Below are 27,819 nucleotides of genomic sequence, written 5' to 3' on the forward strand. Positions count from 1 at the left end.
TCTTGTCTAATCGCTGAACTCCAGTACGGACCCGGAGAGGTGAAGGTCAAGAGCCGTGCATCCTCTGAAAACCGCACTGCTTCTTGTCACAATGCCCACTTAACCTGGAAGCCAGCCACACCAATTTGTCAGAGGAAATACCATGCACCTGGCGACCCGGTCAGCGTGCACTGCACCCGTCCCGCCACGCCACAGGAATCGCTAGTGCGCGATGGGACAAGGACAGCCCTGCCGGCCAAACCCTCCCCTAACCCGGACGACGCTGGGCCAATTGTGCACCACCCCATGGGTCTCCCACAGCCTCCGGCTGCGACAGAACCCAGAATCTCTAGTGGCACAGCTAGCACTGCAAAGCAATGCCTTTAGACCACTGCGCCACTCGGGAGGCCATCTGAGGAAACCAAGATTGAACTCTTTGGCCTGAATGCCAAGTGTCATCTCTGGAAGAAACCTGGCACCATCCCTAAGGGGAAGCGTGGTGGCAGCATCATGCTGTCAGGATGTTTTTCAACGGCAGGGACTGGAAGACTAGTCAGAATCGAGGGAAAGATGTACGAAGCAAAGTACAGAGATACTTGATGAAAACCTGCTCCAGAGTGCTCAGGACCTGGGACTGGGGCGAAGACTCACCTTCCAACAGGACAACAACCCTAAGCACACAGCCAAGACAACGCAGGAGTGGCTTCGGGACAAGTCTCTGAATGTCCTTGAGTGGCCCAGCCAGAGCCCGGACTTGAACCCGATCAAACATATCCTGGAGAAACCTGAAAATAGCTGTGTAGTGACGCTCCCCATCCAACCTGACCGAGCTTGAGAGGATCTGCAGAGAAGAATTTGAGAAACTCTCCAAATACAGGTGTGCCAAGCTTGTCGCGTCATACCCAAGAAGACTAGGCTGTAATCGTTAAGGGTCTGAATAGTTATGTAGATGTAATATTTCAGTATTTAATTTTGGATAAATTTGCTAAAATTTAAACAGTTTTTGTTTTGTCATTATGGGGTGTTGTGTGTAGATCAATCAATTTGATCCATTTTAGAATAAGGCTGTAACGTAACAAAGTGAAAAAAGTGAATACTTTCTGAATGCACTGTACATATCCCAACCAGAAACTATGGATTACAGGCAACATCTGCACTGTGATAAAAGCTAGAGCTACCACTTTCAAGGAGCGGGACACTATTCTGGACACACAAGAAATTCCGCTATGTCCTCTGACGAACCATCAAACAGGCAAAGCATCAATACAGGACTATGATCGAATCCTACTACACCGGCACTGATGCATACGGATGTGGCAGGGCTTGCAAACTATCACTGATTACAACGGGAAATACAGCTGCAAGCTGCCCAGTGACGCAAGCCTACCAGATGAGCTAAATGCCTTCTATGCTCCCTTCAAGGCAAGCAACACTGAACCATGCATGAGAGCCGTAGCTGTTTCGGACAACTGTAGCTGATGTGAGCAAGACCTTTTTTAAACAGGTTAACGTTCACAAGGCCGCAGGTCCAGATGGATTACCAGGACGCGTACTCTGAGCATGCGCTAACCATTTGTAAAGTGTCTTTACTGACATTTTCAGCTTCTCCCTGACCAAGTCTGTAATACCTACGTTTCAAGCAGACCACCATGGTCCCTGTGCCCAAGAACGCCAAGGTAACATGTCTAAATGAGTATCACCCATTAGCACTCACAGCTGTAGCCATGAAATGCGTTGAAAGGCTGGTCATGGCTCACATCAACAACATCTTCCCAGACACCCTGGACCCAATCCAATTCGCATTCCGCCCCAGCAGATCCACAGATGACGCAATCTCTATTTCACTCCACACTGCCTTTTCCCACCTGGACAAGAGGAACACCTATGTGAGAATGCTGTTCTAATCAAATCAAATTTTATTGGTCACATGCACATGGTTAGCAGATGTTATTGTGAGTGTGGTGAAATGCTTGTGCTTCTAGTTCTGACAGTGCAGCAATATCTAACAATTCCACAACTACCTAATTCACACGTCTAAGTAAAGGAATGGAATAAGAATATATACACTACCGTTCAAAGGTTTGGGGTCACTTAGAAATGACCTTGTTTTTGAAAGAAAAGCTGAATTTTTGTCCATTAAAATAACATCAAATTGATCAGAAATACAGTGTAGACATTGTTAATGTTGTAAATGGCAATTGTAGCTGGAAATTTCTTTTTTTCTTTTTTATGGAATATCTACAGAGGCCAATTATCAGCAACCATCACTCCTGTGTTCCAATGGCACGTTGTGTTAGCTAATCCAAGTTGATCATTTTAAAAGGCTAATTGACCATTAGAAAACCTTTTTGCAATTACGTTAGCACAGCTGAAAACCGTTGTCCTGATTAAAGAAGCAATAGAACTAGCCTTTAGACTAGTTGAGTATCTGGAGCATCAGCATTTGTGGGTTCTATTACAGGCTCAAAATGTCCAGAAACAAATAACTTTCTGCTGAAACTCATCAGTCTATTCTTGTTCTGAGAAATGAAGGCTATTCCATGTGAGAAATTGCCAAGGAACTGAAGATCTAGCTAACACAACGTGCCATTGGAACACAGGAGTGATGGTTGATGATAATGGGCCTCTACACCTATGTAGATATTCCATAAAAATCAGCCGTTTCCAGCTACAATAGTGATTTATAACATTAACAATGTCTATACTGAATTTCTGATAAATTGTATGTTATTTTAATGGCCCAAAAATTAGCTTTTCTTTCAAAAACAGTACATTTCTAAGTGACCCCAAACTTTTGAACTGTAGTGTACATATAAATATATGGATTAGCAATGACAGAGCGACATAGGCAATATGCAGTAGATAAAAAAAATACAGTATATACATATGAAATGAGCAATACAAGATATGTAACATTTTTTTATTTTATTTAACCTTTATTTAACTAGGCAAGTCAGTTAAGAACAAATTCTTATTTACAATGACAGCCTAGGAACGGTGGGTTAGCTTTCTTGTTCAGGGACAGATTTTTACCTTGTCTGCTCGGGGATTCGATCTAGGAACCTTTCGGTTACTGGCCCAACGCTCTAACCACTAGGTTACCTGCCGCCCGTTATTATTATTATTACATTATTAAAGTGGCATTATTGAAGTGACTAGCAAACCATTTATTAAAGTGGCCAATGATTTCAAGTTTGTATGTAGGCAGCAAGCCTCTCTGTGTTAGTGATGGCCGTTTTAACAGTCTGATGGCCTTGACAGAAGCTGTTTTTCAGTCTCGGTCCCACCTTTGAGAACAACCTGTACTGACCTTGCCTTCTGGATGGTAGCGGGGTAAACAGGCAGTGGCTTGGGTGGCTGTTGTCCTTGATGATCTTTTTGGCCTTCGTGACATCGGGTGCTTTAGGTGTCCTGGAGGGCAGGTAGTTTGCCCCCGGTGATGCGTTGTGCAGACTGCACCACCCTCTGAAGAGCCTTGCGATTGTGGGCGGTGCAGTTGCCGTACCAGGCAGTGATGCAGCCCGACAGGATGCTTTCAATTGTGCATCTGTAAAAGTTTGTGGGTTTTAGGTGACAAGACAAATTTATTCAGCCTCCTGAGGTTGAAGAGGCGTGTGGGTGGACCCATTTCAGTTTGTCCGTGATGTGTATGCCGAGGAACTTTCCACCTTCACTACTGTTCCGTCGATGTGGATAGGGGGGTGATCCCTCTGCTGTTTCCTGAAGTCCACGATCATCTCCTTTGTTTTGTTGATGTTGAGTGAGAGTTTTCTCAGCGTTCAACACCAATCTGAGCTTGTGTTTTGCAATGTATCATGAGGACTTCAACTGTAACAAATACATACATACTCTGTTGGGCTTCACTTGACAAGGAAAGGGCTGCATATAGCCCAGGTTAATGTATGTAGCTTTTCTAATAAAATACATTTAGGTTTTTAACAAATAATATTCATATTTTAGATTTAACTGAAACTCCACTTGGATGCATCCATTAATGATAGACAAATGAACATGCATGGATATAGCCTACTTAGAAGGGACAGGAATAGGAATGGTGGTGTAGCTTTTGTACATTCCGAATCATATACTTTCAAGAGGGATGAATGTTCTGCTTCTACTTGACATACATTATGGGCTCAAGTACATCTGCCTTATCAGGCACCCATATTTGTAGGATGTGTTTACAGAGCTCCTAGCTCTACGGTGTTTTATCTGGTTGACTTATGCACTGGGTTTGACAAAGCCACACATTGTAAACAAGATTTATTTTGGGTGATTTTACTATAAATTGGAAGGATCAGGATAATTCAAATATAACTAAATTTGAGATGCTGAGAGCTGTGGTTTGAAACAAATGCTTAGTGACACTACTAGATCATCAACCAAGTTGGATCACCGTTCGGACACGTGCATTGATCTGATTTTCTGTAATGCACCATTCGCAATTCTCAAAGGCCAGATCAATGCCAGTAGGCTGGACAGACCATAATATTGTGACCATAACCATTAACACCAAATTTCCAAAGAACTACTGATTTAACTAGACAATGATTTAAATCACACTACAGAATGAATTGAATTGCTGACTGGGGTAATGGACCATCATGCCCCAGTAAGAAACAGTTGGGGCACGTCCTCCATGGATTGATGCTGAACTGGGTGAGGCGTTTTCTCGAAGAAGTAGGGAAAAGGTCTTCGCAGCCAAATCTAAACTAGAAATTGATGAACAGAATTATAGAACACTATGGAATTATGCAGTTAAATTAAATCGGAAGAAAATCACTATTTTACAAAAAAGCTTTTATTGATTGTAAAAAGGTATGGAATACAGTTAAGTGCTTACATCTATCTCATCATGCCCATCTAGTGTGGAGGTTGACTGCAGAACAATAACAAAACCAGCTGACATTGACAATCATTTTGCAGATTTGTTTTTACAAAGACCTAATTTATTGAGAGATAATGTAAACACCCATTCTTCCAAGCAAGCTATTGTCCAGTGGATTGATTATCATATTATGAGCAAAAAATGTGCTCTTTTAGTCTACCACTGGTGTCAGTAGAGCGGTTGTTAAACCTATTAAAGTCATTCCCCAATGGTAAATCTACGGGTTAGGATCTTATGGAAAAAATTTTACTTTGCCATGCTGCTCCACTAAAATACAGTTGAAGTCGGAAGTTTACATACACTTAGGTTGGAGTCATTAAAACTCATTTTTCAACCACTCCACAAATGTCTTATTAACAAACTATAGTTTTGGCAAGTCGGTTAGGACATCTACTTTGTGCATGACACAAGTAATTTTTCCAACAATTGTTTACAGACAGATTATTTCACTTATAATTCACTATATCACAATTCCAGTGGGTCAGAAGTTTACATACACTAAGTTGACTGTGAGTCAATTTGAGTCAATTGGAGGGTTACCTGTTGATGTATTTCAAGGCCTACAATCAAACTCAGTGCCTCTTTGCCTGACATGGGAAAATCAAAAGAAATCAGCCAAGACCATTGTAGACCTCCACAAGTCTGGTTCATCCATGGGAGCAATTTCCAAACACCTGAAGGTACCACGTTCATCTGTACAAACAATAGTACGCAAGTATAAACACCGTGGGACCACGCAGCCGTCATACCGCTCAGGAAGGAGACGTGTTCTGTCTCCTAGAGATTAACGTACTTTGGTGCGAAAAGTGCAAATCAATCCCAGAACAACAGCAAAGGACCTTGTGAAGATGCTGGAGGAAACAGGTACAAAAGTATCTATAGCCACAGTAAAACGAGTCCTATATTGACATAACCTGAAAGGCCGCTCAGCAAGGAAGAGGCCACTGCTCCAAAACCGCCATAAAAAAAGTCTGACTACGGTTTGCAACTGCACATGGGGACAAAGATCGTACTTTTTGGAGAAATGTCCTCTGGTCTGATGAAACACAAATAGAACTGATGGGCCATAATGACCATCGTTATGTTTGGAGGAAAAAGGGGGAGGTTTGCAAGCCGAAGAACACCGTCCCAACCGTGAAGCATTGGGGTGGCAGCATCATGTTGAAGGGGTGCTTTGCTGCAGGAGGGACTGGTGCACTTCACAAAATAGATGGCATCATGAGGTAGAAAAATTATGTGGATATATTGAAGCAACATCTCAAGACATCAGTCAGGAAGTTAAAGCTTGGTTGCAAATGGATCTTCCAAATGGACAATGACTCCAAGCATACTTTCAAAGTTGTGGCAAAATGGCTTAAGGACAACAAAGTCAAGGTATTGGAGTGGCCATCACAAAGCCCTGACCTCAATCCTATAGAACATTTTGTGGGCAGAACTGAAAAAGCGTGTGCGAGCAAGGAGGCCTACAAACCTGACTCAGTTACACCAGCTCTGTCAGGAGGAATGGGCTAAAATTCACCCAACTTATTGTGGGAAGCTTGTGGAAGGCTACCCGACACGTTTGACCCAAGTTTAACAATTTAAAGGCAATGCTACCAAATACTAATTGAGTGTATGTAAACTTCTGACCCACTGGGAATGTGATGAAAGAAATAAAAGCTGAAATAAATCATTCCTCTACTATTATTCTGACATTTCGCATTCTTAAAATAAAGTGGTGATCTTAACTGACCTAAAACAGGGAATTTTTACTAGGATTAAATGTCAGGAATTGTGAAAAACTGAGTTTAAATGTTTTTGGCCAAGGTGTATGTAAACTTCCGACTTAAACAAATCAACATATACAGTTGAACACTTTTTTTTGGTTACTACATGATTCCATATGTTATTTCATAGTTTTGATGTCTTCACTATTCTTCTACAATGTAGAAAATAGTAAAAATAAAGAAAAACCCTTGAATGAGTAGGCGTGTCCAAACTTTTGACTGGTACTGTTGGTGGAATGATTCCTGTTAGTTAGATACCACTGTACCAAATTCAATGCTGCCTCCTTAAACCCATAATGCAGTAATTTTGTTAAAATTATTTCATGATCCACTAAATCAAATGCTCCACTGAAATCTGAAAATAGTACACCCACAAACTTGCCATTATCCATAGCACTGAGCCACTGGTCAGTCATGTCAACCAATGCAGTGGAATGGTTTTTGCGATAAGCATGCTGCTGATTGGCTGTGATCAGATCATTTTTTTCCCCATGTACTCCCATATTTGTTTCCTCACAATACGCTCCAATGTCTTAGAGTGAAGGGGGTAGACTGTTTGGTCAACTATTGGCAGGAGTAACGGGTTCTTTGCTATCTTTTTGGTTTGGACACAGCGTAGCCTACTTTCATACATTTGGAAATCGCCCCTTTTCCAGTGACCAATTAAATGTGTACAGTTGAAGTCGTAAGTTTACATACACCTTAGCCAAATACATTTAAACTCAGTTTTTCACAATTCCTGACATTTAATCCTAATAAAAATTCCCTGTCTTAGGTCAGTTAGAATCACCACTTTATTTTTCAACAACTTTGAAAGTATGCTTTGGGTCATTGTCCATTTGGAAGACCCATTTGCGACCAAGCTTTAACTTCCTGACTGATGTCTTGATGTTGCTTCAATATATCCACATATTTTTCCTTCATGATGCCATCTATTTTGTGAAGCGCATCAGTCCCTCCTGCAGCAAAGCACCCCCACAACATGATGCTGCCACCCCTGTATGTTCATCTCTAGGAGACAGAATACATCTCCTTCCTGAGAGGTGTGATGGCTGCGTGGTCCCATGGTGTTTATACTTGCGTACTATTGTTTGTACAGATGAACGTGGTACCTTCAGGCATTTGGAAATTGCTCCCAAGGATGAACCAGACTTGTGGAGGTCTACAATTTTTTTTCTGAGGTCTTGGCTGATTTCTTTTGATTTTCCCATGATGTCAAGGAAAGAAGCACTGAGTTTGAAGGTATGCCTTGAAATACATCCACAGGTAAACCTCAAATTGACTCAGATTTTGTCATTTAGCCTACCAGAAGCTTCTAAAGCCATGACATCATTTTCTGGAATTTCCCAAGCTGTTTAAAGGCACAGTAAACTTCGTGTATGTAAACTTCTGACCCACTGGAATTGTGATGCAGTGAATTATAAGTGAAATAATCTCTGTAAACAATTTTTGGAAAAATTACTTGTCACGCACAAAGTAGATGTCCTAACTGACTTGCCAAACTATAGTTTGTTAATAAGAAATTTGTGGAGTGGTTGAAAAACGAGTTTTAATGACTCCAACATAAGTGTATGTAAACTTCCAATTCAACTGTATTTGAGATTCTTCAAAGTAGCCACCCTTTGCCTTTGATGGCTTTGCACACTCTTGGCATTTTCTCACCCAGCTTCATGAGGAAGTCACCTGGAATGCATTTCAATTAACAGGTGTGCCTTGTTAAAAGTTAATTTGTGGAATTTCTTAATGCATTTGAGCCAATCAGTTGTGTTGTGACAAGGTAGGGGTGGTATACAGAAGAAAGCCCTATTTGGTAAAAGACCAAGTCCATATTATGGCAAGAACATCTCAAATAAGCAAAGAGAAACGACAGTCCATTACTTTTAGACATGAAGGTCAGTCAATCCGGAAAATGTCAAGAACTTTGAAAGTTTCATCAAGCGCTATGATGAAACTGGCTCTCATGAGGACCCAGAGTTACCTCTGCCACAGAGGATAAGTTCATTAGAGTTAACTACACCTCAGATTGCAGCCCAAATAAATGCTTCACAGATTTCAAGTAACCGACACATCTCAACATCAACTGTTCAGAGGAGACTGCGTAAAACAGGTCTTCATGGTTGAATTGCTGCAAAGAAACCACTACTAAAGGACTAATATTGTGAAGACTTGCTTGGGCCAAGAAACACGAGTAATGGATATAAGACCGGTGGAAATCTGTCCTTTGGTCTGATGAGTCCAAATTTCAGATTTGTGGTTTCAACTGCTTGTCTTTGTGAGACACATAGTAGGTGAACGGATGATCTCCGCATGTGTGGTTCCCACCATAAAGCATGGAGGCGGAGGTGTGATGGTGTGGGGGTGCTTTGCTGGTGACACTGTTGTGATTTATTTAGAATTCAAGGCACACTTAACCAGCATGGATACCACAGCATTCTGCAGCGATATGCCATCCCATCTGGTGTGCGCTTCCTGGGACTATCATTTGTTTTTCAACAGAACAATGTCCCAACACACCTCCAGGCTGTGTAAGGGCTATTTGACCAAGAAGGAGAGTGATGGAGTGCTGTATCAGATGACCATGCCTCCACAATCACCTGACCTCAACCCAATTGAGATGGTTTGGGATAAGTTGGACCGCAGAGTGAAGGAACAGCAGCCAACAAGTTCTCAGCATATGTGGGAACTCCTTCGAGACTGTTGGAAAACCATTCCTCATGTAGCTGGTTTGAGAGAATGCCAAGAGTATGCAAAGCTGTCAAGGCAAAGGGTGGCTACTTTGAAGAATATACAATATATTTTTGATTTGTTTAACACTTTTGGTTACTACATGATTCCATATGTTATTTCATGGTTATGATATCTTCACTATAATTCTACAATGTGGAAAATGGTAAAATAAAGAAAAACCCTTGAATGAGTTAGTGTCCAAACTTTTGACTGGTACTTTGTCAATGGGTCGTTTTCTTCCCCTCGTGCCTTAGACTGTGGAATACCGCAGGGCAGCTACCGTGGGCGACGTCTTTTTTTCCTTTTATGTACTGACAACCTTCCTTGCCTTATCTGAAACACACACTACTATTTTTGTAGACGATACTACAATTTATACAGCAAGATTAATCTGTTCAACAGGTACAGCAAGCTCTACAAGTAGATCTGGGAAATATCAAGGAGTGGGTTTGCCCGAACAAATTTGTTTTGAATGTTATAAAAAAAAATCAAGGTTATGTTGGTTTGTTCCGCCAGGAAAAGGTCAACACAACATGAGATGCGATTTAAGCATGGGGAGAGTACGAATTGAGCAAGTGTCAGAAACAAAACTACTAGGAGTAGAGCTAGGCAACTGCTTATCATGGTCATCTGAAATAACTAATCTACAGTATGTCAGTGTGTTATGCCTGTTTTTGTGTTATATGTGAAAATGTGATTGTATTATAAATTGTATTTTAATGTTCAAGGAATCTCGGAAGGTTAGTCCAAATGAGGAATAATAGAGATCCTAGTAAAATCAACCATAGTGCCCTCCAAGCTCATCAATAAGCTTAGGACCCTGGGACTGAACACCTCCCTCTGCAACTGGACTTCCTGACACAACGACCCCCAGGTGGTAAGGGTAGGCAACGCTGACCCTCAACACGGGGTCCCCTCTGGAGTGAGTGCTTAGTTTCCCCCCCCCGTACTCCCTGTTCATCCACGGATGCGTGGCCGGGCACGACTCCAACACCATCATTAACCTTGCCGGCGACACGATGGTGGTAGGCCTGATCACTGAAGCGGGTCGAGAGCTTAAAGTTCCTCAGTGTCCACATCTCTAAGGATCTATCATGGTCCGCACACACCAACATAGTTGTGAAGAGGGCACGACAACGCCTTTGGATGTGGAAAAGTTTTAGCATGGGCCCCAGATCCTCAAAAAGTTCTACAGCTGCACCATTGAGATCATATTGACTGGCTGCATCACTGCTTGGTATGGCAACTCCTTAGCATCCGACCGCAAGGCGCTGCAGAGAGTAGTGAGTACAGCCCAGTACATAACAGGGGCCAAGCTCCCTGCCATCCAGGACCTCTATACCAGGTGGTGTCAGAAGGCCCTAAAAATTGTCAAAGACTCCAGCCACGCAAGTCATATACTGTTCTCTCTGCTACCGCACTGCAAGCAGTACTGATGCACCAAGTCTGGAACCAAAAGGACCTGGAAGAGCTTCTACCCCCCGCCCCCCAAGCCATAAGACTGCCAAGTAGTTATTCCGGGTAGCTATTTGGTTAACTATATAGCTATCTGCATTGACCCTTTTTACACTAACTTTTTTGACTCGTCACATACGCTGATGCTACTGTTTTATCTGTCACTTATTCCTAGTTATATGTATATAACTACCTCAATTATATCGTACCCCTGCACATCGACTTGTTACTGGTACCCAGTGTATATTATTATTATTATTATTATTATTATTATTTATAAACCTTTTATTTCAACAAGGAACACAGACTGAGACCAAGGTTTCTTTTACAGCTGGGCCCTGCAAATACATGTTTACACATAGTTTAGGTACAGTGATTAAGAAACTACACAAGACAAACAACGATCACAGATAACACCCCAAAAAATGCAGCAAAAGAATACAGCAGCAGATTATTACATTTAAACACAGGTTATTCCCCTAACAACACAATAACTTGCATTACCTGCAAGCAATACAAAAATAAAAATCCTCCAATAAATGTTTAAAATGGGCAAGGGGGACAAGAGCCTGAAGTTTAGTCTGCAGGCTATTCCATAGGCAAGGAGCGTAACAGGAAAAGGCAGCCATACACAACTCTGTGGAAATCGCATGGGCCTCAAGTGTAATCCATGCTTGAGACCTGGTTTTAGGAATTATATAGGTAAGTTATCGTTACTCATTGTGTATTTGTTTTACTTTTCTATTTCTCTAGCTCCGACTGGGACAAATCGTTTTTGAAGAGTCATCCAATTCTGAACTCCAAGTCGGAAACTCGGGCATAATTTCTAGAGCTCTCGACTTTCCGACCTGAAGATCACTGACGTCATGATTTGACCTCATTTTTCCCCGAGTTCCCAGGTGTCTTGAATGCACCATTTAGTCCTATACTGTAATCATAAAGTTCAGTTGAACCTCCTGAACACATTCCAGTAGGGCGAGGTGAGCAAACGTCTGGATGGGTATACTTGCCCTGACAGCACAGCCTGATATCCACCATATGGCATAGCATGATTTACGAAGGCTTCTGTCTGGCTGGGCTTAATATTAAGGGTGGGTTTAGGGTTAGCATCAAGGTCAGGAAATGAAGTTGATTTATATATAGAAAGGAAGTATGTTGGTGTATTGGTTTGCCGTTTGGGAGGAGGGAAATTATAGGACGTGGAAACTACAGGACAGTGAGATATTGTGATGGTAATCTCTGGGGGTTGATGATATATCAATCTGTCAACTCTGCGTCACCTGGTCTGTTTCCTTCATGTTTGGGTGTTCATATTCTTCTGGAATGAAGAAGTATATGACTCCATCTCTTTGGCACCCAGTAGCTGCTGGTGTTGGCTTGCTCAACCATGTCTACCGAGTGTGTTTACCCTTGTTGTTTTAAGTCTCCAAGGAACAATTGATTGCGTAATTGGCATTATCAGTTACAAACCCGAAAGGAGTAGAACCCCAAGTGGACCCGATACAAGTCCGTGTTCGTGAGTCAGTCAGGACTTCTCTAGTAGTGCCAGGTTTTCAGCACACCCATTTGCTTTAACTCATCTCTTATGATCAACTTCAAAATGAGTGTGAATGGAGGGGAAGTATTTTGGGAGGGTTTTGATTTTATTCGCAATGAAAGTTAGCACAAAGAAAGAATATGATATGTTAGAAGGCTAAATCTGAAATCCATGCAGGAGTTGAATGTGGAAGCTGTTCAACAAAATACTTGCTGAATAATCAAACAATATACATCGTAGTAATCTATAGTGTAACCAAAAGAATACTTGAAATCCGTTCAAATCAGCAACTACTGTAATCCAATTGGAAATGACCATCGGGGGAAATGACATGCCCATGTTATTGTTGCCAATTCAGATGTTGAAACTGAAACCCCTCTTCCATTTATCCTACGTGTGAACAACAGCGTTAATGTTAGTGCTCTTGTAACGGACCAAAGCAATCAATAACACTATGACATGCAACATACAGTGTCAATCCCTCCCATGTTCTTCTAATTGAGTGAGTTTCCCCCGACTCTAATTTCTGTTTTCAGAAGTAGACCATCTCCTACCTGGAATCCAAATGGACTTTGCTACATTTCAACGTTGTTTGACTTGACCGCAACTTTCAGTCTGGTTAAACCAGGCTAAACAGACTCTAGCATCGACAGAACACAATTAGCCTCCAACCCCAAAAAATGTAAAGCACACAGCGAGCTGCCAAAGTAAACGCATCCTCTCTTCCAAAATGCCAATTGGGGAAGAATAAGTCTGTTTGGCTTTACTCTCCCGGGTCTTAGGGTAGAGACTACAGGCCATGGCCTCTATTTGTGTTGGGTGTCCCATAATCAGAGAATGATCCGTCCACTAATTGACCACTGTTCAGTTCTTACTCAGGACAACATCTTGAGATTGATTACAAAGAGGGCGAGACAGAACGGGGGAATAGAGGGACGATGAGACAGAGGGAGGCTACAGAGGAGAGGCAGACTGTGTGTGTGTGTGTGTGAGAGAGAGAGAGAGAGAGAGAGAGAGATTTTTTTTTTAAAGTGTGTGTTTAGCGTGGCAGATCACTGTTCTCAGGCCAGAGAAGAGACTGAGACCCTGGATTAGCCTGTTGTTGTCTAACTCCGAGAGAGTTCGCATGGCAGCACTGTTGGGATTATCCAAGTAGACATTAGCCGTGCATAGAGATGGGCAAGAAACAGACGCTGCTGGCACAGAGTATAACAAGACCACACCTGCACCCACTCTTAATTTAGCGTAGCTACTGTGCAAAGTAATTCTGCCTAGGGCCTAAATGAAATCGCACACACAAAACAACTCTTTGTGTGCACTTGTCGCGCCTGAAGTGGAGCCACTGATCACACCATTGTCTGAACATCTTGAGAGACAGGAAACTGTTTACCCGGTTTATCAAATCAAATGTTATTTGCCACATACACATGTTTAGCAGATGTTATTGTGGGTGTAGTGAAATGCTTGTGTTCCTAGCTCCAACAGTGCAGTAGTATCTAACGATTCACAACAACACACACAACCTAAAAGTAAAGGAATGTATTTTTTTAATTTAACCTTTATTTAACTTATAAAAGCAGGGTTGTTTTTGGTCTCTTTGTGTCTTGGTCAAATCTTGGTCACTTCCTCGTTAGGAGGTAAGTGGGGCGGCTGTGGTGGTGCTTGTTGACAATCCTACATTGTGTTTATGCTAGTGCTACTCCACAAAGGGCTCATTGTGGAGAGTGACGGCCCAGGAGAGGGGTCCAGGACTCGACTGGGGGACGTGTTGGGGCTGGAGGCTGGGTAGGGCGCTTGTCCGTGGAAAGGCCAGACTGTACAGCACTCAGCTTACAGGGCTAGGAGACTGCACATGTGAGAGGAGTCCCGTGCTTGACTGCTCGGTGTCGACGCCGTGCCTCCAATAGTCCTCCAAATCTCCCACTGTGCTGTAATAGTATTATGAAAGGGATTTTTCATCACAAACTCAATGTTGTGGATTCTTGTTACATAAAAATATATATATATATATGTCTCTAGAGAATTTCGTACTCTGAGTTTAAAGCTGAGATCTTAAGCGGCTTGGAAAACTGTCCACAGAATTTATAATATTGTTGTTTTGGCCTATACTCTCCTGACTTCTCCCAAGGACACACACACACACACACACGTTTGTTTACATGGACAGATGGCCTTACCTCCAATGGCATTCTGTCTCCTCTCGCTTCCTCTCTCTTTCCTTCTCTTACTATGTCGCTGGAGCTGAAACTGTACACAGAAGCACCTTGTAAAAGATTGATTCGACAGTGTATCCTATGACATACTGTAAACAGCCCATGTTTCTCTTCTCCTCTTTCAGTCCCCTCCCCCTTTTCTCTAATGTCTGAGAGTGACAGGACTCTCAGGTCAAGCTGACGCCGTCTCTCTCTGAAGCAGGAACAGGCCCTCTCTCCCAGCTGTCTGTCCGCCTGCCTGTCAGATCCGGCTGTTGCGCTGGCCCCTCACCCTAGACTTAAGAGCCCTTCCACACATGACAGGGTTTTATAGGGCCAGAGGCACAGGCGAGACGCACAGAGAAAGATAGGATTATCATAATGGCTAATTCTAGGTCTCTGCAAGTTTAGGCCAACTCTTCTGTGGAGAAAACTCAGGTGTCCATCAGTCAGTCAGTCAGCTGGGACACACATGGCCTTCTAGTACAGTTCTCTATGAGTTGAGAGGGACCGTAACAGGAGGGATAGGGCAAACTGGGCCTCTCCACCGCTTTTTGGGCGGGATAACCATAAACTGTCAGTCATTGACTTTCTTCACCACATCAAAGAGCCTCTAGTGCTAAATTGCTCAATGATTGACGGGGCATGGTTATCCCGCCCATCTTGGCTTCTGTCGCTTATTCCATCACTAGCTGACTTGACCCCGATAGCGTTTTAATTTGGCCTCCCACTTTATCTCTCGACGTGATTCAGGATCGATGGTGGTTGTAAATCGTCATCTGTGGCTCTTCTGCACTGATGCTTAGGACCTAAGTGGCTTTTTGGGTGCCTGTAATTCTGCCTGTTTGTTTTGAGTAGAGAAGGGCTTGGAGTTTGGGGCTGTCCACGTTGATGCCTGTGTTCTCCTTGGTTGTACACACGTAGCACTCGTCAGTCACGCCCTTTAAATCCCGCTGTGTACCTGAGTTCATCCTGGGCTCTCCACCGGAGTAGATCAGACTGACCAAAAATGCCAAATTCTCCAAAAATGCTTGAGGTAGCGTTTGCGTCCGCAGTGTTTTTTGTTTTGATGTGTGCGTGATTGGGAAGAGTCGCATGACGACGATGCATCGCTCTGTAACCTGTGTGTTTATACCAAGTGACTTTGTGAAAGATATTTACAGATGGAGCTCCTTATACGTTTATGGTCGTGTCGGCGCTCCTCTATTCACTGTCAACGAGCCATAACCACACACACAAACCCATAGTGCATTTGTGTTTAACTGCATAGAAGATGGACTGTTTGGGTGAGCATGCACTTACCAGTTGTGTTGCTCGACTAGTTCAGTGGTCCCGTTGTTTGTGCAGATTAAAGGATGGAGGAGCCATGTACCCATGCATAGCTGTTTATACAGCACAGCTAGCTGTCGTTGAGTGGATTAAATTAAACGCTCTCACTCTCCCTGTGTGATCCTGTGGCCCTGCGATGTTTACAAGAGGGCAGAACAGAGATCAGAACTGTGCGGGGAAATTCTGGAGATCAATGGCATCAAACAAAACAACTTGCTGGAGATGTTTTGAGTTTGTATGCGAGTTTGGTTACTCAGGTGTGTGTCGGGTTATGTCTGTATGGAGTGTTTACATCTGCGTTGGGGTGTGTGTGTGTGTGTGTGTGTGTGTGTTCATGTTTGAAATACTAACTATACTCACTCAGTGATACTCAAATGGTGGGTTAAAGGCCTACGGTTTTAAATTGGGCTGTGACTAGAAACTGTTTATTTTGGTGCATCACAAAGTTCAAAAGATTTTAGGAGGGGGGGGTAACAGAGCAGTAGTGGGTCACTAGCACTATCTGACCCTGCCCTGTCTCCCTCTCTGTGCTCTCTAGCCCAGCACGCTGCCCCAGGGCACCATCAACATGAACCAGTGCTCTGATGTCATCGACGGGGAGTCCAGGACGGGCCAGAAGAACTCCTTGTGCGTTCTCACGCCCGACAGAGAGCACTTCATCCGGGCCGAGTGCCGCGAGATTATCAACGGGTAAGATATTCATCTGGCTAGGGCACAATGTAAGAAAGCTAAATTCTTCTTATTGGAAAAGTTCATGTAGTAGGGAGATGGCAACATCACACAACAACAACCTCTCTACCTACTTAGTTTGTTGTGGCGGCCTCTCCTTCTCCCATTTACGTTCGTACTGTTCTCAGTGGATGTCTTGACAAGTGGATGCACAAACACAGGTTAGCATTTTTCATCATGAATCTTGTTCTGGAGGCAGCTCTGCAGAGCATTATCTAGCTGGCACAGCCACAGTCGGATTTTAAACATAACCTTAACCACACTGCTAACCCTAATGCCTAATCCTAACCTTAAATGAAGACGAAAAAGTTTTCATGAATTTTTACAATAAGCAATTTTAACTTTGCAGCTGGCTTATCTAAGAGGAAATCGCTTAGTTCTGCCTCCAGGACAAGACTCGTGACAATAAACATCAACCTGAGCCACAAGCAGTCATCCATCATATTGCTTTCACCTATAAAGGGAAGAATAAGAGAGGAAGTCATGGCGTCCAATGATTTGAAATACTGAAGTTCTGTCCTAGAGGTCATTGGACCTGTGGGGAGGAAGCCAGTCAGAGGGAAAGGAAAAGATGGCTAGAGAAAGTGTTGTTGCACAGCCTTGTGGGTGCTGTTCCATTGCTGTCTGAACAGCTCTGCCCCCTGCTGTCTCTATCAGGCAGTGCAGTCGGTGCTCTCTCCCTAATTCGCACTGCAATGACAGTGCACATTCTTTCACTGCCCCCTGCCTCCTTCACTGCCTCCCATCTCCCTCAATTCACTCACTACCGCATTCACTCACTCCCTCACTCTTTTATTAAGCCCTCTCACCCACCCTTAACCCTCAATACTTTCCTAGTTAAATAAAAGTCATAATACCTTCTGTCCATCCACAAACGTGATAGCACCGCTCTGCTAGCATCTCCCTTCCTCCTGAACACAGGAGCTACCATTTTATGTCCCCGTACCAACTAACACACTCTCCTCACTGTTAACAAACCACCCTAGTCCTCCCCATGCCTCTTTCTCCGTCAACACCCCCCCCTATAATACACTAACCTTACTGCCCTCCCCTGCAAAGTCCTTCACGACCCACCTCTCGACACACTTCGCAGTGACCCCTCCCTCCCCCTGTACCTGGCTCTATGCCATCCTGGAAACATATTGGCCTGGGCAGTGTTATTGCCATCTGATGGTTGGTTTGGGGGGGGGGGGGGGCAATGACAAACACCCAGATTAAGAGGATCTCTGTTTTTCTCATGGTCTGGATAAGCCTCTGGTTTTCCCCCCACCCCGCTACCCGGTCTTCCATAGAGGGGGATTAGCCCTGACACATACAGAATGGGGACAGCACGAAAACTCCCTTTCAATCTCTAACTACCACTCAGGCAGATTATATACTGTATTTACAACAGCTGTAAAAAAAAAATAATAATCCAAAATCAAATCGTAAACATTTTACAATTTCAATCTTGGCACACTCAATGACATCCTCAACAATTTTCTCAATCTTGATCTGTCGGCTAATTTGCGGTAACATGCTAAAAACATTCACCTCTCCCACAAACTAAGATCTATGATGCAGACATTACTATGTTTATAGGCGCCATGATAGTGGACTTTTAGGAGGTGCTTTACTAGTGGGCAAAGACGAATGCCAGTAGTACACTGAAATTAGATCTCTGCTATTCAATTTGTTGTTGGATTGGTGTTGAAATGCCACCCGCCAAGGTTGTCTTGACAAAAGCCAGCCATGTTCCTATAGTACTTTCATTAGGCCACAGCGCTTTAATACCACAGAGCAGAACCGTTGACTAGGCCTTCACACTCACAAGAGGGTCGGACAATGGGAGAATTGATATGACTTTGTGTTCTGTGCCATGGTGATGGATTTAGTGCTTCAATTAGTCACAACACAACCCTAGCATTGTTTAGGCCATCGCAACCACTACCGTTTTTATCAGCGTTACTCATTCATTTATGGAACGGTTAAATAGTTAACAACATAATCAATTGTTATAGTTGTCAAATTTCAAGTTGAACCTGAACTCCTATGAAGATATTAATTCATTCAGTAATACTTCCCCACTGACGTATTGTGGACTCCCACTCCTACAGACTGGGCCGGTCATGACTTGAAGCACATTAGCTGGATTGGTGTGTGACTTATGGGGAACAAATACTGGACACCTCCTTCTGTATCCAGACTGACTATTGTATTTGGTTGTTGTGGGAAGTCTTTTTTTGGGGGGGGGCCCTCGGAAGGTTGTAAATGAGACTTGGTTGAGTAGTCCACTGTGGGGATTCTCACCGCCAATTTAGTGGATGTGTAATTCAGTATATCAGAGAATGCCATGACAGAAGAAGTACAGAAGTACAGGGGCGGCAGGTAGCCTAGTGGTTAGAGCGTCGGGCCAGTAACCGAAAGGTTGCTAGATCGAATCCACGAGCTGACAAGGTAAACATCTGTCGTTCTGCCCCTGAACAAGGCAGTTAACCCACTGTTTCTTGTGGGTTAACTGTCATTGTAAATAAGAATTTGTTGTTAACTGACTTGCCTAGTTAAATAAAGGTTAAATAAAAGGTGTAGGACTAGGTGTTAAGAATTAAACATGAGTCTCCCAAATACAGTACTGACATGGGCACGGTTTCCCGATTAGCGACGGACCTTAAATTCACAGGCGTTTAACCATACATCGTTCCTATAACTGATAAAGATGTCACACGTGGTTCCCCAAAATAACACCTAGAGAGAACGTTCACCTAGTGCAGATGGGATCGAAGGAAAGGCAGCTCTACTTTCTGATTAGCCTTCTCCCTTCAAATCTGAGCTAACATTATAATTATTCCACAATACTGACGACGGCTCAGCTCCTAGAGACCTATATGTCAAGTATTGAGGTGGCTTATTCTAATACTTACCCCATAATAATACAATGATTTGGCACATCATTGCGCACATATTGTCACACATTCTGAAATATATTAAGGCAAAAATTTGACAAATTAGCAAAATATAACTTATTTAATAGAACATGTAATGTATTTCAATATGATTGAAATAAACTCTGCAAACAAAGAAACACCCTCACTGTCAACTGCGTTAATTTTCAGCAAACTTAACGTGTAAATATTTGTATGAACATGACAAGATTCAACAACTGAGACATAAACTGAACAAGTTCCACAGACATGTGACCAACAGAAATGGAATAATGTGTCCCTGAACAAAGGGGGGTCAAAATCAAAAGTAACAGTCAGTATCTGGTGTAGCCACCAGCTGCATTAAGTACTGCAGTGCATCTCCTCCTCATGGACTGCACCAGATTTGCCAGTTCTTGCTGTGAGATGTTATCCCATTCTTCCACCAAGGCACCTGCAAGTTCCCAGACATTTCTGGGGGGAATGGCCCTAGCCCTCACCCTCCGATCCAACAGGTCCCAGATGTGCTCAATGGGATTGAGATCCGGCCATGGCAGAACACGGACATTCCTGTCTTGCAGGAAATCACGCACAGAACGAGCAGTATGGCTGGTGGCATTGTCATGCTGGAGGGTCATGTCAGGATGAGCCTGCAGGAAGGGTACTACATGAGGGAGGAGGATGTCTTCCCTGTAACACACAGCGTTGACATTGCCTGCAATGACAACAAGCTCAGTCCGATGATGCTGTGACACACCGCCCCAGACCATGACGGACCCTCCACCTCCAAATCGATCCCGCTCCAGAGTACAGGCCTCGGTGTAACGCTCATTCCTTTGACGATAAACGCGAATCCGACCATCACCCCTGGTGAAACAAAACCGCGACTCGTCAGTGAAGAGCACTTTTTGCCAGTCCTGGCTGGTCCAGCGACGGTGGGTTTGTGCCCATAGGTGACGTTGTTGCCGGTGATGTCTGGTGAGGACCTGCCTTACAACAGGCCTGCAAGCCCTCAGTCCAGCCTCTCTCAGCCTATGGCGGACAGTCTGAGCACTGATGGAGGGATTGTGTGCTCCTGGTGTAACTCGGGCAGTTGTTGCCATCCTGTCCCGCAGGTGAGCTGTTTGGATGTACCGATCCTGTGCAGGTGTTGTTACACGTGGTCTGCCACTGCGAGGACAATCAGCTGTCCGTCCTGTCTCCCTGTAGCGCTATCTTAGGTGTCTCACAGTACGGACATTGCAATTTATTGCCCTGGCCACATCTGCAGTCCTCATGCCTCCTTGCAGCATGCCTAAGGCACGTTCATGCAGATGAGCAGGGACCCTGGGCATCTTTCTTTTGGTATTTTTGAGTCAGTATAAAGGCCTCTTTAGTGTCCTAAGTTTTCATAGCTGTGACCTTAATTACCTACCGTCTGTAAGCTGTTAGTGTCTTAACAACCGTTCCACAGGTGCATGTTCATTAATTGTTTATGGTTCATTGAACAAGCATGGGAAACGGTGTTTAAACCCTTTACAATGAAGATCTGCGAAGTTATTTGGATTTTTACGAATGATCTTTGAAAGACAGGGTCATGAAAAAGGGACGTAGCTTTTTTTTGCTGTTTACATAGGCCTTGGCTCTATAGCCAACTGTATTTGTATTTTAAAGCAGTCATCTCAGTTTTCATTTGAAACATCTTTTTATCCTTAGCTTTTTTTTTTTTTACGATTGCATAGACATTGAAAACTTTTGTTTGTAGCTGCGGTCACAGAGGTGACAGATAAACATATATATAGATTCTATATTCATCAGAGATCTTCTGTGTATAAAGTGACGGGGTGGGGGGCAAAAAAGAATGTAACGACGCACTTAGCTGTTCTACGAGTGGTCTGAGGCAATTGGTAAATGAGGGTTTTCAGCGGCGCGGGGACTTAACGATGCTTTTACGAAGGTTCTAACGATGAACTTAACCTTAAAATGATTTTGCGAAACCGGGCCCTGGTCACTAGCCAAAGAGTAGCCTACCTTGGCTTGAACTTGTCCTCAACTGGCCTACCTGCTTAAATAAAGGTGAAATAAAACATCAAATTGGTGATGAGTGTCTGAGACACACATGTACTGTATTTCACAGACCAGAACCAGTGTTTCCAAGTGGTAGGACCAGCTGGCAGGTCACAGCCTGTTTGTTTTCGGGTTGTGACTGGGTCACTTCTAGGAACAGTGCTTTTGTTTATTCAGTGGCTCATGGGAAATCCCCAAAATCTATTGATGGGTCTTAATTCACAAAAAACAAAAAACAAAAACATTTGGGAACCATCAGTCTGGAGTTTTGTCTTGTTTTTATGTTTGTCACTAATGAGTGATTTTTGCCCCTTTGATCATCTCTGCAGATGGCAGGAGGCCCTGACGGTCTATCCCCGGACCAACAAGCAGAACCAGAAGAAGAAGCGCAAAGTGGAGCCACCCACTCCTCAGGTACCATGCCCTCCACTCTCTGAGATTCTAATTAAGTACTGTATACTGTACAATGGATTGGATATGTGGTCTCCCTATTGCTGGGTTTCCCAAACTCGGTCCTCGTGACCCCAAAGGGTGCACATTTGCGTTTTTTGCCCTAGCGCTACACAGCTGATTCAAATGATCAACTAATCATCGAGCTTTGATCATTTGAATCAGGACCGAGTTTGGGGACCGCTGCCCTATTGTATAATGTACTCCAACAAACTGAATGGTCTTATTGTAACAGGGTGTATGGCGGATATAGGACCAGTACACTGTAGCTTAAGATGAATCATAACGATTAGGTATAATGGACTGGTTTGGTATGAAGTCATGTTATTGTATTGAATTTAAGAGGCTTGTATGATAACATGACAGACACTTTTGCCCTGAGGGGAATTTAAGTGAAATGTCCATGTCAGTACATGCTTACACTACAGAGGTACTCTCTGTTAGAGAGTTAGATACGTGAAAAAAAAGAAGAGGGTAACGTAAAGGTAAGAGGTTTTAATGACTAGATGAAGTAATGGTATTGAATATCCTCCTCTGCAGACCACACACTTTGCGGTGCGGTTTGTTATTTTCCTTTCTTCCTTTCATTTTGATGTGATGCCAGATTTGTGGCGGGCGCAGAGACTGGCTCCGAAGCTCATTGTCTGGGTCTTCTAATGGCAGTGGACCGAAACAGACCCCCCCCACCACCACCACCACCACCACTCTGAGTCTAGTAGACACTAACAGCCTCATTTGCTTAAGGGAAAACACAGACAGAGGGATGACCCTCACTTTTATGCCATGTTGGCCTCCCAAGTCCTGTGTTCCTGAAGTCTGAGTGTAGCTGCTTTCTGTCTGTCTGTCTTGGTTCGTCTAATTGGCTTGTCTGTCTGCCCCCTCTCTCTGTGCCCTCCCTTTACCCACTCGGTAGCAGTAATTACTGGTGCTGGCTGGCAGCATTCTGCACAGAAACCACAGAACAAATGCAGGGGCCAAAACTGGGTTAACAGTGCTCTGGATCAGGAAAACCACCAGTGGGGGCCAGAGTTATTGCTCGTTCCTACAAAACAATGTCTCCCTGACTTTCTGTACTTTTCTTTTATATGTATGTACAAGTATGGTATGTGTTGAGTCAATGACACTCATTGACATTCTGGCGGAATCCGCTTGCAGATATACGGTACAATGAGTCAAGGCCAAGCCATGTAATTAAGGTTGTTTACTTGAGAGAGTGACGACGCTTTCATTGCAGGTTCCAGATCGGTTTCCGTCATCGTCGCGTCCAGGTCTGACCAGTGCTGTTTGACCGATCGCTGTACCGGAGCGTAATTATAGGAAAGAGGTTGTCACATATGTGCATATTCGATGTAAGACTGAATGTTTCTCCACTTTCCCATTACTAAAAACAGTGCTAAGAAGCCATTTCCACCTGAAACCTCTCCACCCACTTACACGTGTCTCACCAGAGATTCCTGTCTGCTCTGTAAATACGTAGGCACAGAGAAACATCTGTTTGCTTTCTGGGAAGTGGTTCCAAGGCAAACAGCACCTGACAAGGAGAGGTTAAGTCCATTGTATTTTGACAGGCCATTCTGGTGTTGCTGGCTTTTCGTGAGAGTGGCCAGAAACGGTCTTTCTATGGTCCTCTCTAGTTGAAACCCCCCCCCCTTGGGACAGAAATGCGATGTTTGCTCCTCCAAATCCTTGCTCCTGGCTATATGGTCTTGAGCAGCAGGGACTTTGAGGCACGAGGGAAGTTAATCTGCTCCGCCATGGCAAGGGGCCACCGGCAGGGCATTAGTGTTTCTCCATGTCCTGTTCCAGGCTTCAAGAATCTTCAACCCTGTTGAGAAGACCAACCTCTGGAATGGACCGCCATAAGGTTCCGTTGTCAGGCCCACCTGACTGTGAAGACTCACTGTTACTGCTAAGAAAAAAAAGTGTTATTGTCACATACAGTGGATAGGTGCAGTGAAATGTGTTGTTTTACAGGGTCCTGGAACAAAGTAGGGTTAAGGGCCTTGCTCAAGGGCACACCAACAGATTGTTCACTTTGTCGGCTCGGGTATTAGAACCAGTGACCTTTCGGTTACTGACCCCAACCCTCTAACCACTAGGCTACCTGCCGCCCAATAGATCCACCCCCTAACTGCAAAGGCTCTGTGTGATTTGCAGGGTGTATGAAGTGTCCGAGCTGTCATTTTTCCACCAGAGACCTGAACGGACATGCTTTGAGTTGAGCCAAACTGGATGTACTTCGATCCTGAATGGCTACACAATCCCAATCTCAAACCTTAATCCCAATTCCAATCAATCCAGGTGGAAGTGGATACTCTTATACATCTTTCTTGTTTCAAAGGCATTAATTCAGGGTTCAGTGGCTTGCCTCCATATGTGCTGTTTGAGAGGGGATTGGCCGGCGATAGCAAGGGTCTATTCAGATTTCATTATCTCCGGCCACACGTAAACATATCCCAGGGCCTCCCGAGTGGGGCTGCGGTCTAAGGCACTGTATCGCAGTGCTAGAGTCCTCACTACAGACCCTGGTTCGATCCCAGGCTGTGTCGCAGCCGGCCGCAATCGGGAGACCCATGAGGCGGCGCACGATTGGCCCAGCGTTGTCCGGGAGGTTTTGGCTGGCCAGGATGACCTTGTCCCATCGCGCTCTATCGACTCCTTGTGGTGGGCCGGGCGCATGCACGCTGACCATACACCGTTTCCTCCGACACATTGGTGCGGCTGGCTTCCAGGTTAAGCTAGCAGTGTATCAAGAAGCAGTGCGGCTTGGCGGGGTCACGTTTCGGAGGACGCATGGCTCTCGACCTTCGCCTCTCCCGAGTCCCATCGCTGCAACTCCTGTACGGACAAGACTGTAACTACCAATTGGAAATCATGAAAAAGAGGTAAAAAGTACCCCCACAAAAAAACATATCCCAAGAATATAGTCGCAGGGAAAAGAGGAAAGAGCGGTGCTGACGGAAGTAAGAATTATGAGTATCGCAAAATGTACTCTCCGTCTACCTTTTTATTATCCATTATTACATGCCAAAACTGATTTGTTTTGTGTGTATGTGTACTATATGCACTGAATGCAGGTATTGGTAAAAACCATAAATGAGCAGGGACTTTACAGTAAATATACTGCCTTGTTATTAACAAGCATTTGAAGACATTAAGTATGAAGTCAGGCATAAGTCGTCACATCTCTATCCCACAGAATGTTTCCCCTGTCTGTTCTGTCCTCTACAACAACAACAGGTGTGACTGCCATGAAGGAGCTCTTTGTTCTTTGTTGAGCTGTCTGTCTGCCTCTCTTTCTTTCACTTTGCCCCTCCCTCCATCCCTCTTAAGTCTGTCAATCTGTGCTGTTCTGTAATGAAACAATACTCTTTCTACATACTGTCTCTTCGCAAAATGTTTATTGAAAATGCTAAAGGAACTCTTAGTCATCGGAATACATGAAAAAAGCTCCCCAAAGAAAGAGATGCTGAACACATGGACTCGATAGATGGTCATGATTCATCTTCATTGTTGACATGTGTAACGATTGCATTTGTCTCTTTCCTCCTCCACTGAATCCTCTTGCACTCTTGTCTTTCCCTCTCTCTCCCTTCTACCGTTCTCGTTCCCCCTCTCCCACCCCCCACCTCTACCCCCCAGGAGCCCGGCCCAGCCAAGGTGACAGTGACCAGTAGCGGGGGCAGTATCCCCTGCCTGCCCAGCAGTATAGCCAGTGCAGAGCGGGTGCCGGCCAGCCGCTCCACCCTGTGGCAAGAGGAGAGGTGGAGCAGGGCATCCACCATCCCCTGCAGCCGCAGCGCCTCCTGTCTCAGCCAGCTGACCCAGAGCCACCCGGGGTCAAGCGTCACCAGAGAGGGTGAGGAAAGACTGGAGACACACTTTCACCAAAGCACCTGAGCCAATACGTTTTTGGGTGTCAGCATAGCAGTCATTTTAGTTTGTAATCAACATCCAAGGCAGTTATTGGACGCCAATGTTGATATCCTCGCTCTGTGTTCATGTACACTACCTGGTCAAATGTATGTGGACAACCATTCAAATTAGTGGATTCGGCTATTTCACATCCATTGCTGACAAGTGTATAAAATCGAACACACTGCTATGCAATCTCCATAGACAAACATTGGCAGTAGAATGGCCCGTACTGAAGAGCTCAGTAACTTTCAATGTGGCACTGTCATAGGATGCCACCTTTCCAACAAGTCAGCTCGTCATATTTCTACCCTGCTAGAGCTGCCCTGGTCAACTGTAAGTGCTGTTATTGTGAAATGGAAATGTCTAGGAGCAACAACGGCTCAGCCGCGAAGTGGTAGGCCACACAAGATCATAGAACGGGAACCCGGAGTGCTGAAGCGCGTAGCGCGTAAAGAAAATGGTCTGTCCTCAGTTGCTAGCCTCAGTATCGAGTTCCAAACTGCCTCTGGAAGCAGTGAGCACAACTGTTCGTCGGGAGCTTCATGAAATGTGTTTCCATGGCCGAGCAGCCGCACACAAGCCTAAGATCACCATGCGCAATGCCAAGCATCGTCTGGAGCGGTGTAAAGCTCGCCGCCATTGGAGTAGTGGAAACACGTTTTCTGGAGTGATGAACCACGCTTCACCATCTGGCAGTCCGATGGTCGAATCTGGGTTTGGCAGATGCCAGGAGAACGCTACCTGCCCGAATGCATAGAGCCAACTGTAAAGTTTGGTGGAGTGATGAATCATGGTCTGGGGCTGTTCATGGTTCAGGCCCCTTAGTTCCAGTAAAGGGAAATCTTAATGCTACAGCATACAATGATGTTCTAGACGATTCTGTGCTTCCAACTTTGTGGCAACCGTTTGGGGAAGGCCCTTTCCTGTTTCAGCATGCCAATGCCCCTGTGCACAAAGTGAGGTCCATACAGAAATGGTTTGTCGAGATCGGTGTGGAATATCTTGACTGGCTTGCACAGAGCACTGACCTCAACCCCATCAAACACCTTTGAGATTAATTGGAACGCCAAGCCTAATGGACCAACATCAGTGCCCGACCTCACTAATGCTCTTGAGGCTGAATGGAAGCAAGTCCCTGCAGCAATGTTCCAACATCTAGTGGAAAGCCTTCCCAGAAGAGTGGAGGCTGTTATAGCAGCAAAGAGGGCACCAACTCCATATTAATGCCCATGATTTTGAAATGAGATGTTCGACGAGAAGGTGTCCACATCCTTCTGACCACGTAGTGTACATGCTTATGTATTATTTTCTGCCCAACTTTTTTGTCATCTTTCGCTTGCTCTGCTTTGTGTGTGTGTGGTTCAAGACGGTAGCTCCCTGAGCGGCGGACGCAAGGTACGAGTGGAGAGTGGCTACTTCTCCTTGGAGAAGACAAAGTCGCCGGAGCCCCCCCAGCCTCCCCAGCACCAGCCCCTGACCACCTCTACCTCCCTCGGCGTCCTCCACCACAGGTACAGCCCCTGTGACTCCCCCTCGTACCCCAACACCTCCCTGAACTACCCCTCCTCAGACCCCCTCCCCTCCCCAGGCGCCCTCCTCTCCCCTAGCTACTCCACCGTCAGCTCCTCCCAGAGCTCCCTTGACTCGGAGCCCAGCAGCAACGCCCTGAGCTGGGACAGCCGAGGCGGGGCAGGTGGGAATGTTGGAGGTGGTGGGGGAAGAGTGGGCCGACCAGGCAAGGACTACGTGGTGCTGTCGAACGTGCCGCGGGCGCGCCGGCTGAGCCACCGCGAGGCCTTCCGCTCGGACAAGAAGAGGGTGGAGCTGAGGGCGCGCACACGCAGCCCCGGACGGGAAGAGGTGGCCAGGCTGTTTGGGCTGGAGCGCAGGTGAGGATATTGAG

General features: G+C 44.7%; 1 protein-coding gene across 4 annotated transcripts in view; it reads left to right on the forward strand.

The window, feature by feature from the left end:
• Positions 1–27,819, forward strand: part of LOC106579185 (myosin phosphatase Rho interacting protein) — a 121,030-nt gene that overhangs the window by 40,734 nt on the left and 52,477 nt on the right. For 3 of the 4 annotated variants that reach the window (XM_014158850.2, XM_045702552.1, XM_045702553.1), the window contains exons 4-7: positions 16,412–16,563; positions 21,878–21,962; positions 25,641–25,857; positions 27,283–27,805. In XM_014158850.2, the coding sequence (XP_014014325.2) occupies positions 16,412–16,563; positions 21,878–21,962; positions 25,641–25,857; positions 27,283–27,805 (977 nt within the window). The remainder of the gene's footprint in view (positions 1–16,411; positions 16,564–21,877; positions 21,963–25,640; positions 25,858–27,282; positions 27,806–27,819) is intronic. The other variant, XM_045702554.1, reaches the window with a different exon arrangement.

This window comes from Salmo salar, chromosome ssa19, assembly GCF_905237065.1.
Source record: "Salmo salar chromosome ssa19, Ssal_v3.1, whole genome shotgun sequence".
Lineage (NCBI taxonomy): Eukaryota > Metazoa > Chordata > Actinopteri > Salmoniformes > Salmonidae > Salmo > Salmo salar.